This window comes from Branchiostoma lanceolatum, chromosome 4, assembly GCF_035083965.1.
Source record: "Branchiostoma lanceolatum isolate klBraLanc5 chromosome 4, klBraLanc5.hap2, whole genome shotgun sequence".
Taxonomy (NCBI): Eukaryota; Metazoa; Chordata; class Leptocardii; order Amphioxiformes; family Branchiostomatidae; genus Branchiostoma; species Branchiostoma lanceolatum.
Window position 1 is genome coordinate 29,848,057 of NC_089725.1, and position 12,300 is coordinate 29,860,356.

General features: G+C 42.5%; 1 protein-coding gene across 1 annotated transcript; it reads right to left on the reverse strand.

The window, feature by feature from the left end:
• Positions 1 to 852: 852 nt before the first annotated feature.
• Positions 853 to 12,263, reverse strand: LOC136433959 (crooked neck-like protein 1). The gene is made up of 17 exons (XM_066426575.1): positions 12,079 to 12,263; positions 11,290 to 11,379; positions 10,643 to 10,705; positions 10,081 to 10,172; positions 9,526 to 9,684; positions 8,977 to 9,070; positions 8,424 to 8,496; positions 7,894 to 8,072; positions 7,159 to 7,320; positions 6,561 to 6,761; positions 6,047 to 6,106; positions 5,174 to 5,349; positions 4,305 to 4,551; positions 3,271 to 3,335; positions 2,644 to 2,734; positions 2,136 to 2,228; positions 853 to 1,865 (listed from the first exon to the last, which is right to left on the reverse strand). The coding sequence occupies exons 1-17, from the start codon at positions 12,136 to 12,138 to the stop codon at positions 1,233 to 1,235; spliced, it is 2,538 nt and encodes an 845-aa protein (XP_066282672.1). The 5' UTR covers positions 12,139 to 12,263; the 3' UTR covers positions 853 to 1,232.
• Positions 12,264 to 12,300: the final 37 nt, after the last annotated feature.

Below are 12,300 nucleotides of genomic sequence, written 5' to 3' on the forward strand. Positions count from 1 at the left end.
ATAAGTGGAACTTTGTGTACTTTTTGATTACAGGAATACAGTATGTGTTGGCTATACCATTTTTTCTCACTTCAATTCTTGTTACAACGTTTACGTTACTCTGAAAATCTAGGCACACCTGCTGTGGCCTTAGATATGTTAAAAGTATTGGGTAGACTAATACGGATCTACATTGTACGATAACTGGGCTTTAATTAATTTGCAAACATTGTCTACTGACGTAGTTTGATGTATTTTGTGACAGGAAATATTGTAAAGTAAAATCAGACTCAGACTGTGCTCTTTGCTTCGTTTTGATATTACAGACCATTTTCAGCAGGTGTAGAAAAGCATAAGTTTTTCTGGTACTGTGACCATCTGTAGTGAAGAACATGATAAAAGACAATGGAAAAAAAAAGATTGCTGCATGCCATCTGAACATTGTCTGCATGTAACTTTCTTTACCTTTATCAACCTATGACGGTTCGACATCCAGGTATGCTGGGCTGCAAACATATCCTGGGCTTGATTAATTATGCAGCTTATTGGTCAGTGGTAAACTCAGAGAGCTAGGGCAGCTCGCAGGAAAGAAGGCACAGTGGAAAGAAATGAAGAAAGACTGAATGCAGCCAGAGGCTGTTTCCACAACCTCTGAGCCGCAGAACACAGTGAATCATCATCATTATTGGTCAGTGTAGAAGTTTCTAAATCTGTGGAAGATGGAGTCTACATTTGAGTGTTAAGAGGAAATTCTATGTGATGATGGATCAGAAACTGGCCTAAATCAAAGTTGTAAAGGCTGCATACACAATATACCTTTAAGACAGCCATTAACAGATTTACACTCAGGAATAAATACACAGGAAACAGTACTTTTGCCTTCTGACAATATTTATTTTCAAAGTCCATACATAAGCAGTGTGGGTAAATAAGGAAAGAAAGCCATGTTTATGGTATTTACATGTTCCAAACATTCCAGAGAAGCACTGGCAATACATATTGGTCAGGCCAGGTGCCCTCACATGGGCTTGCAGTGGTCCCTAGTCCTAGATTACGACTATTACAATAATTGTCTTGTAAGGTGTACCATACAAAAAGGAGAATGTTTACTTCTGTAGCAACTATCATCATGTAATACACATCTCCGAGAATTCACTGAAATATATAATTACTGTTGCACTGGATAATGTGGAAGTTCTTCTTTCTACTTAATTTTAAACATTACTGACAGACGAAGACATGACAGATGAGTATCAGTCATCCTCATCACTGATGTCTGTGTCAGCATCCTCATCTTCTCCGCCCTCAATCCTTTTCCTCCTTTCCTTGTCTCTCTCCGTCTCATCTTCCTCCTCAGAGCTACTACTACTACTGCTGCTGGAACTACTTTCACGTTTTCTCCTCTTTCCTTTCTTCTGTCTATCTTCATCTTCGCTACTGCTACTACTCGAGCTATCTGAGTTGTCTTCTCTCTCTGCCCTTCCTTCCTTCTTTCTCTCCCGTGTCTCCTCTTCGCTGCTGCTATCCTTGTCGGGATCCTTCTGTTTTCGCAACTGTTTGGTCTTCTTCCTGCTCTCTTCTTCCCCTCCCTCACTCCCATCCTCCTCTTCGCTACCGCTTATATCGATCTCGTCAGTATTCCGCTGCTTCTTCCACTGTTTCGCCATCGCCAACATCCCAGCACCCTCACCCCGTATCTCATTATTATCGTCGTCATCTTCATCACTACTGGTACTCCCCTCCTCCTCCTCCTCATCATCATCATCCTCCACCTTCTCCTTCTGCTCCTTCCATCTCTTGGCCATGGCGAGGAGCTTGAGGTTGGGCTGGTTGGCCTCGTCCTCGGGGAAGATGTAGTCGTAGTACTCCTCCCACCCAGCATCCATCTGTGGGGGGCACAAGAACGCTTTATACTGACCACTTCGAACTTGGGAAGACACTGTGAACTTGAAAGATCCGATCTAAATTGTGAAAATCTGTTGTTAAAAGAATGGTTAAATGTCACAACGTCCACTGAAATAGGATTGTTTTCACAGAAATTGGTATCTTTTCATGGCAAAAAAGGCATTACAAAATACATGCCACATTCTGTATTTTCTTTTGGGGAAAAATAGATATTGCGCAATACTACAAATGTTACAATATATTAGCCTTACCCCATCTTCTGTCTGGACCTTTCTCCTCTTCTTGACCCGTTTGGGCATCAGCTTGTTCACCTTCTCCAGACTCTCCGCAGAACCAGCCTCCTCCTGGAACACCAAGGAAACATTACTGTACAGAAACTGTCACAAGCCCGTGTAACATAAACTCTCACTGTCCATGGCTCTATGAAGTCCCTCCCTACAGAGTTTGTAGCTATTGTCCTATTTTCTACCAACCAGAATGATGAAATTATTTTCGGGAGCCTTTGTAGCTGTTCACCTCTAAGTCAGGAGACTGATTTAACAACTGAGAAGAACCAATGGCAGCCGTCTCCTCATGGAAACCCGTAACCACAGCCTATAACACTGTGATAACAGATAGTGATCAGTTATTTGTCAGTGTTCGAACACAGCATTTTTTCCATGCAGCTAAATTTTTAGGTCATGTGCACCAGTGCACCTATTCCCTAAAATGAATTGTGAGCCCTCTTATCCAGAAAAGTTGCGATGAACCCGTCCTGACCTCGACGTCTCTCCATGCCTCCAGCAGCATCAGCCTCTCCTCCTTCTCCTCACAGCTACGCAGCGCCCGGTTACCCTGCTCAAATATCTTCCTGTGGGGCAAGAGAAGTAAAAATAACATAAACAAACATACCTTGATAAAGGTTAGACATCCAGGTAATTAGATATGCAAAGGAACAGTTACTCAAGCAACTGGATAAAATCTGGAAATTTCCACATTCTATCCAGTTGTTTGAGTAACTGTTACTTTGCGTATTAACAAAGATAGTTTGTTACTACGGTCAAATCTGTTTAGCTACTACTCAAGGGAGTTGCATAGTCCAGTGGTTTGACCCTGCCACTGGACCAATAGATCATGAGATCAAATCCCGGCTGCTGTTGCTCACCCGACATGCATGCTACTGGAAAGGGACGCAGTCCTTATGACGGGACGTTCAGCTGCGGTCCACTGTTCATTGTGCTTTTCAAAATAGCTAGGGGAATTTCCCCGGCATAATAAACATACATGGGGTTGTCTCCTCTGTCACAATGAGTGGAAAAGTAGCTAAACTGCTAACTGAGTCCATTTATCTGAACTGGTTCAAGATCACTTTCACTTTTCGGACTTTATCCTTCCCCCTGTACTGACCTTGCCCTAGCAGCCATGTCCTCCCCAGCCACAGACAGCTCAAACTTTGCGTAACTGATCCAAACCTGCAGAGAGGAAAAAAAACAGAAAAGTTATGAGCATTGTATCTTGTACTGAATGAATATGACTTTAACCCCAATATATAGATTACCCCTTATGTGACTTTAACAATCTGAATTGTTTATTTCATTGAAGAATTGCATTGGACTGGACTAAAGCACAGCTTTATAGTTAATAAATGTAAATCTTTGAATGTTTGCTCAATTTTTGTAGTGACCTCTAACTGCAAAATCATAACACCACAAATTTGTGATTCTACTGTGCTACAGAATCATTTCAACAGCAAACATCAAACACCCTGAAAAGCTCCTACCTTGAAATCAAGTCCCTGTGAAAATAACTGAATTTACATGTACAGTACTGTAAATGCAGAAATGTTCACGGTGGTTTTATGTTATATTTTTGTCCAACACTGTGGTGGAATGTGACTATAGCGTCACAGCCAACTTAAAAATACCACAAATACTCCATTTTCGCCTTAGCGGGAAATAAAAACCACGCGAAAAAAAATAAATGTATTTACAGTAAGGCTCCACCAAGTAATTTTTATGGATGACGTCCTTTGTAGACCCAACATCTAATGCGAGAGCGCGAAAAAACACACAAGAAGGTTCGAAAAAAACAAGATGTCTAGATTTGAAATATCATAGTCGACGACGCATGTTAGGACACAAATTGAATGAGAGAACACAGTGTAACAACTAACAATTCTTTCATTCATCAGGAAAACAGCAATAATTTGAATAAATCAGTTGAAGTTGAACAGCAGTTGTTGTCCTGTCCTGTTTCTTTCCATATTCCATGGATTTTGCAGGCCTACAGAAAGTATATTAAAAAGGACCTCTTTGGTCATAGTTACAGGCAGCGGAATTTCTTGTTTATTTTGTCTGGGAACAGACCAAAATCACTGCGCGCGCGGACGTCATCCATAAAAATTACTTGGTGTAGCCTAATCAATAAAAGCCAAACCGCACCTTGACGTGCTGCGTCCTCTCCAGCAGCCTCCCGTACAGCTCCCGCACTCTCTGCGGCTCCTCCTGCTCGATCTCGAAGTCGATGTACGACTTCCAGAGCATCTCCGGCATGTCCAGCTTCGGCTGGCTGATGGCCAGCTCGTAGATCGCCCGCGCCCGCTCCGCGTCCCCCAGGATCGTCTCCAGCTCAGCGAACTTGATCCACGAGGTGCAGTTCTCAGGGCCAAACTCCAGAAACTTCTCGTACCTAAGAGAGAAAACACGGAAGTACATGTAATAATGCAGAAACATCAAATGCAGATCAGAATGATATTAGAATTCTCCTATATGTTGATTGTGTTGCTTAATTGCTTGCAATTTGATAACATATGTGGAACTCTAATAACAGCAAACATAATGCAGAAACATCAAATCCAAATCAGAGTGACTATGCGAGCCTCCAGAAACTGATATTCTTAGTTGTTATAAATTTCTTGACTTATTCACTTCTTGTAAATTTTTTGCCGGTTCTGTCTGATGCGTTTTTCCACAGACATGCATATACATGTAGCAGGGAGTTAAAGATAGGAAATGAGATAACCTATTCTGGGACCTTTGACCTAACTTCCTAGCATGTGGGGACCAGCCACTCTACCACATTCAAATTCCTTGGGGCACACAAACAATCAGACATCGAAAATAAAATTTCTAGACACAGAGAATAATGCAGAAACATCGAATGCAGATCAGAATGATTTCAAATACATAAATAAAAAAACGAAAATGTATTTGCATTTTGATGTTCTTTTGTCCGTTTCTATGTCTTGAAAGAATGGTGGGACTATAGGGTCAGTCTATAAGCAAGAAACAAAGCTGAACAATGGTCTTACAGGATGCGGCAGCGGTCAAACTCGCGCAGCTGCAGCTCCAGCTCGATGTAGCCCTTGAACAGCTTGTCCTTGGGACAGCGGCCGATGGCGTTGCCTAGCACCCGCCGCGCCCCCGCCAGGTTCTTCTGCCGCACCTCGAACTGGGCGCACAGCAGCCAGATCTTCGCAAACGTGAACTGTGCAGACAAAGAATATTATATGTTCATCAATGAAGATCTCCAAGCAGGTCGTGCCTTTGCTTTGTTCAGACCCTTGTAGTGCCTAGTGGCACATAGGGCAGCACGTTTCCTTGCTATTTCAGCAGTAGGGTATATTTCTACAGAGAGGAGCTAGATCTTCACAAAGGTGAACTGAGTAGACAAGCAAAGAATGCCAGGAGTTTGTTTTTGCTGATCTCAAAGAAGATCTGCAGGGGCAAAATCATGATGGTTTCTGCCTGGCCCCTAGATCTGTTGGATGGCCAGTTGTCAGAAAATGGGTTAAATCGGGAGGTCACAATCTTCCCAATCAAACTCTGCTTGAATAGTATATTTCTAAGTCAAATTATTTTCATTTTTTGAAAAGATCCTACTATCAAAAATGTCTGAGAGAGATAGTTTCAAGCAGTTTTATACACATGGAGTGTAACATATTTAGCAAGTATGGAAGAATAAATATGCATTAAGTGAGTGGGTGAACAACAGATATGTACATCGTATGGTACATTTGATACAGCAATACAGAAAATAGTTACATTTTGTCTGGAGTCCAAAACGATGAATCAGTGCATTCTTGCCACTTCACATCACAGAAAATCTCCCTTCTGCTGAGACTTGACTACAAATGTTACAATGTTAGAAAAGCATTTGCGTGTTCAAGGTAGCCGCGTATTACCTTTTTATGTGGAATGACTTCTAGGCAGGCCTTGTACACCATTCGTGTCCTTTCCATGTCCTGGAAATGTAAGAACATGTCAGCAAACAAGATGATATCTTTAGATACTTTCATTACTATGAGTATGATTCAATACGGACCAATTAACACACGTATCACCTTCACCAAAGCAGGAAGGTTATATTTTGAGGTGTGTGTTTGTGTGTGAACAGCATAACTCAAGAAGCATCCTAGAAGAATCCTAATGATATTTGGCATGTATGTAGGTGTCGCCAAAATGAGGCACAAGTTCAATATAGGGGCTCCTGACAGCTTTCTATGGTACTGCAGCAGAAGTTCCGGCTTTGATATCTTTCGGTTGTGTGTTCAAGCAAGGAGAGCAGAGTACACTTAACTTCCCCCACACATATCAATAATAGTGAGTGTATGCTTCAATGGGCCACAGCTCAAACCATGTTTAACGCTTACCAGTGTTGAAATCAAATAAAACAACAAACAAATAGACAGCCCAGACCTTGGCCTCCAGCTCCTCGTACAAGGCGTAGTTGATCCAGAGGTAGATGTACCGGCGCCAGAACCGTTTCTCGGGGGTGGGGGGCACGTTGGCAATCGCTCTCTCGTATACCTCGTGGACCTGGTCTACCGTGCCGTCGCTCTCCAACAGCCGCAGGTAGTCGAACCAAGCATCGTAGTTGTTGGGGTTTGCCTTCACTTCCTGCATGGGTATTGTGAGGGAAGAAACTTTTCAATATATAAATCTTACAAATCATACAATTTTTCTGTAGCAGGTCTTAAAATTTGTCCTCCATTCCCTCAACTTTTTTTAACAGAAACAGGTGATCAACTCAATGGTGGGTTCGCAAGTACTAGTTTAGAACTATAGAAGCACAAGTTCAGATAGGAACAAATCGCATTATAGATTAAAATCGTTCAAAACTTCTCCTTCTGGGTCTGCTAGTACTCGCTCTCAACGAGCTGATTTTGTATCAACCATGATGTTTCTGACAAATGCTGCTCCAGTCCAAGTCATGTACCCTTGAAGTGGCCTTCACGTCTTTTTATTGTGTAACCATCGAGTAAGAAAAACCAAAAGGTCCATTCAGTAACTCCACCTCTTCATACTGGAACTTGCGTTTGCTGACGATGACGTTCTCGATGCCGGCCCTGTCTCCGTACTTCTTCTCGTGGATGGTGTAGCTCTTGAACAGGTCCTGCGCCTCCTGCTTGGGGATCCGGTCCAGCGCGTACTTGTAGATCACTCGCACCCTGTCGTGCTGGGGGGATGGAACAGTAACGTTAGAGAAAGCTATCAGGGCTTACAATGTGCAAGTCAAGTCAAAACCTTTATCCATTCTCGACAGCTTTTTCAGCCGTTATGGCAACTGAAATGAAAGCTTTTATAGTTTAAAAATACAGTTACATGTACTTCAAAATTACACCATCCAAATTTTGCTAAACATATTTGATCCTGCACATGCATGCACATGCAAACACATACACTCACTCACTCACTCACTCACTCACTCACTCACTCACTCACTCACTCACTCACTCACTCACTCACTCACTCACTCACTCACACAAACTCATTCCATCATTCACATGCACACTCACACACACGAACAAACCTCTTTCTGGTGCTCCTCAAACTTGGCAATGGCCAAATAATGCTTCTCGTCCATGTGGTCCTCACACACACTCAAACTCATACACACTAACACACACACACACACACAAACTCATACACACTAACACACACACACACACACACACACACACACACAAACTCATACACACTAACACACATGCACACACACACACACGCACACCCACACACACAAACAAACCTCTTTCTGATGCTCCTCAAACTTAGCGAAGGCCACATAAAGCTTCTCGTCCATGTGGTCCTCCCCGAAAAACTCCACGGCTCTCTCGAACACCTTACGGGCACTGGCCGTAAAAGTGTGCCGCTCCTCAAACCGGGCGTACTTGATCCAGTTCTGCACCGTCGGGTGCACCATGACAAGTACACAGGAGTCAAGGAAACACACACAGATCAACAAGCAAACAAAGCAAAAATAACACACTTAAGCTAAAGAGGGTTTATGCACCAGAGCAACAGTGTTTTGACTGTGGTAAAATGGTCATGTATATTGCACACAAAGCTATTTCTCAATCTCATATTCTTTTTTTGTTCATACTGGTAACTTTAATGTTCTTGTGCAGGACGTGATGTGCAATTGCACATTTATCTATGTTTATCTACAGTCTGACTTCAATAATTGGTGTCTGAAATGCCCCTCTTGACAATCTACCAACTGCTGTCTTTTGTGTGTACAGCATTGTTTATTAAGACACAACGAGAATCAAAGGATATATCTCTCGTAGATGGTCCTGGCTCTGTCGATCTCCTTGAATCTCAGCTCAAAGTTGACGTACTGATGCCAGTACTGTAAGGGAAGAGGAGGGCAACTTGTCACAGGCAGAATGTCCATACAAAATTTCTCAAACTAACTGAGCAACATTTTTTTCATGTTTTCACAGAAACAGGGAAAGAGCCAACTTAAATGATTCAAAAGAAACCATAAGTAATGTCGAAAGAGTACCTCATTTCATACTATGAAAACATATATACTATTTACCACACTTTGAACAAGCCAGTGGCTGCATTGACGTCATCAAAAACTGCAGTTACTGGCCAGCACAGGCCTTGGTCTGACCAAGGAAATCTTGGTTGGAGAGTGCCAAGAAAGAAATCAAGGTGTGCCATCTCACACGCTAGACAGAGCTGCCTTAAAATGTGATGTGAAGACTAGCCGACTGCTGCCCACCCGTGTTAGGGATCCCAGCATCAGTGTAATCAAATACTAAATACCCAAGCACATCTTTAAGAATGTTACGTTGGATGTATAACAGGTGTTTGACCTCACCTGTTCCTCTGGTTCCCACTCCATCCACCTCTCGAACACCTGTCTGCATCCTGCGATGTTCACCAACATCTCCTCCATGTACACATACTTCAGCCTAAAGATGCAGTAAACAAGTGTCACACTATCATTATGGGCATTCATTTGTAACTATACAGAAAATACATAAAAGAATTCCACGACACTAGAAACTGTATCCTATGATTGCACACTACCTACCCGTACAGAAAAAAACTTGGAACATACTTTAAGTTTTGATGATATTATCATTCTTAGCCTTACTATGGAGGTCTCTGCACTTGACTGGTCTCAATCCAGGACCATGTTATCATACAATCAACATTAGCCCGGGCTGTAAAGTTCTCTCGCATGGGAAGTCGGACGTCCCGTGTTTGAGAAGTGTACATTAAAAATTTCACCACACCTATTGAAAAGAGTAGAGATCTTTCCTGATGTGAGTCACAGTCCAGTCTTGTGCAGCTTGTACAAAACTGGCGTGCTATACCTAAAGGTAATTTAACAGTTATGCAAAACAAACAATTTCTGACTGACCACAGCTGGTTTGCCCTGGGCAGGATGGTGATGGCGCGGTCGAACACGTTTCGGGCGTGGTTCACCTGTCGGTTCTTCATCTCCATCTCAGAGTACTTCAGCCACAGCGTGATGTTGCGATGCTCCACGTCGATGGCACGTTCGTACACGGAGCGCGCCCTGTAAGGGAGTAGCGAGGATTCACATAGTTTTAATGTTAAACAATACATCAGCAGGGCTATCTCCAGGACCCGTCCCTCCGTCCCGGGACGGAAATCTGCTTGTTGGAACGGACAAAAATTTCACCCCATCTGTCAAATAACTTCTTGACATGAAATTGACGAAAATGTATTTTCGTAAGCTTAAAATGACATATTTAACAACAAAATCAACAGCATGGGCTCCTAGACAATGAGTGGGACGGAAAATAATGTAAAGCTAGGGACAGCCTGTATCAATATTAGACATGTACAGCAGTAGGACAAGTTGAGGTAATTCTAATCTAAAGCAGGTTAAGGTTTTTAAATGGTAGAAAATTCTAAAGTATAATACCACAAAAGAGGATGTTATAATTACCTGTCCAGCTCCTTCTGGCTCTCCTCCCACTGCGCGTACTTCAGCCAGTTGCCGATCAGACCACGGTTCTTCCTGATGTTGTCCTCAAATTCCTACATAAAGAGAATGGAAGGGATATTCTTCTGAGTTAGGAATTCTTATCTAAAAATTTAAAATGCCGGAAAAAGGAACTATCACTTTATATTCTATAAACATGGAAACATTGAGTGAATAACAAGCCCTACCAAATTTCTGTGCACCTAACTGAAAGTTCCTTTATAGATTGATTTACAGTACTAATCAACAGGTGTGCACCAGCTGCTCAAGCTTTTCCATCTCTGTAACTAACATGTAGACTCTGTACCTTAGCAAGGATAACAACGATGTTAAATTGGAATGTAAGACTGATTTTCATTGACTAAGCATTGTATTTAAACTAGTGTACTGTAAATTTCCATTGCCTATGTATCTGTCTGTCCATAAATGTCGACTCTCCAATATCAGCTACCCTACCTCAAGAGCCAGTGTAGTGTATTGTAACATTTGACAATAAATAGATAAAGGATAACAACAGACCACCAACCTTCCTTTTCCTGAGCTGATATTCCTTCAGCTCATCCTCATCAGAGATCTTCTGCTTCGGCGGCTGGAAACAAAAGCAACATCCATCATTTCACTGTGAGTTTTCAATCAATCATTAGATTTATCATCAACACAGTATTCTTATAGCAATTGATGCCAACCCAGACTTCAAGCTTTATCTCCTATCTGGAATAAGGGCTGTCTCAAACATCAACAGTCCTTCCAGATATAATAATTGTCGAGTGAAATTCTTTAATCTTTTAGTCTCAGTGAAGGTAAGCCCTAAGTCCTGTCTCCATCATCATCTGTCGACCAGGACTAAGTTTGTACAGATTTCATGCCACATTAACCTGTCCTCCTTTGCCCTAGACAAATAATCTAGCCCTATCATGGCGTCTCCTTTTAAAGCATTGGCAAAAGTCAGTTCTCTGCATTGACTTCAGCCTCATTTTGTCACTTAAGAAGGTGATCGATGAGGATGTAGGTTTTCAAGATAATGAACTCTGCTCTGTCATGCTTGACAGAGACATGTGAAGACATTTGTGTCACCGAGGATGAACAGAACTGAACAGCCCCTCGGCTTCTTAAAAAGTCTCTTAAAGTGATACTCTATGCAGGTAGTTTTCGGAAAGAAGTGTTCCTCCTTACCGGGGGTAGAACCTCCAGCTCCCTCTCCTTAGCCTCCCTCAGCAGCTGTTCTGCAGTGATCTGTACCGGAGCCGGCATCTTGTTCTTCACCTGGGGAGAGAATCATTGTTTAGCACATTAGAGGTAACATCAAGATAAACTGTTACCCCCAAATAACCCCGCTAGGGGCAAAGTAGGGGGGGAGGAGGTCCCAGGCTAAGGCGGGCAGGCCTCCAGCCTGGCGCGGAAAGACTCAACGGTGGGAGCCGTAACAACCGCGCCAGGCAGGGCGTTCCACTCGGGTATGGTGTGGGGGAAGAAAGAATTTTTGCAGGAGTCTGTCCGGGCGTAAAGTGGTTGAAATTTAAGTGTGTGGCTCCCCCGGGTGCGCCCCTGAGCTGGTTTCAGTAGACTATCTGTGTTAATATTGATGTTAACATTTGTAACGGCACTAAAAAAAAACACAACTTAAAACAGGTTCTTGAAGTTGATTTTTCGGAAACATAATTTTACGTATGGAAACAAAAATTTTGCAGATCTTCTATGTGCTATCATAAATTTTATAATACTCACTCATATATAATTATAAGATTATTATATGTAATGGGATTGGCAAATCATTGTTACATGCATTGTCATCAGCTCCGTATCTGCCACTGCGAATCTTTCAAACATGTTAAATTTCTACGTACGTGTAACTTGCACACTATGGAGTTGAAATATCAAACAGAAGTACCACTACCATGCCCCCCTCCCCAACCCATGTGTTGACTGTTGTGACAATAAGTTTTGAAATTAAAACCAGCCCACCTTCGCCACTTTGGGGATCCGTTGAGGCTTCCCCGGCGCTCCACCCGACGTCGAAGCCATCTTGAAAGTTACTCGTTTCCTACACGACCTGAAAAGAACGTCTGAAATCACGCAAAACGTCTCGTTTTTCCTCCTTTTCTTTCCACTAGAAAGATGGTTGCGCGTTCCCCACACGTAATGCTCGTTCCCAGGGTCCTAACCTTTGACCTGGATTTTGAGTAC

Coding starts and splice junctions, on each gene's coding strand:
- LOC136433959 (XM_066426575.1), bottom strand. CDS start 12,138: ATGGCTTCGACGTCGGGTGGAGCGCCGGGGAAGCCTCAACGGATCCCC. Junction 11,380..12,078: donor GGATCCCCAAAGTGGCGAAG/GTGGGCTGGTTT, acceptor TTCTCTCCCCAG/GTGAAGAACAAGATGCCGGC. Junction 3,336..4,304: donor AGAGGACGCAGCACGTCAAG/GTGCGGTTTGGC, acceptor TCCTCTCTGCAG/GTTTGGATCAGTTACGCAAA.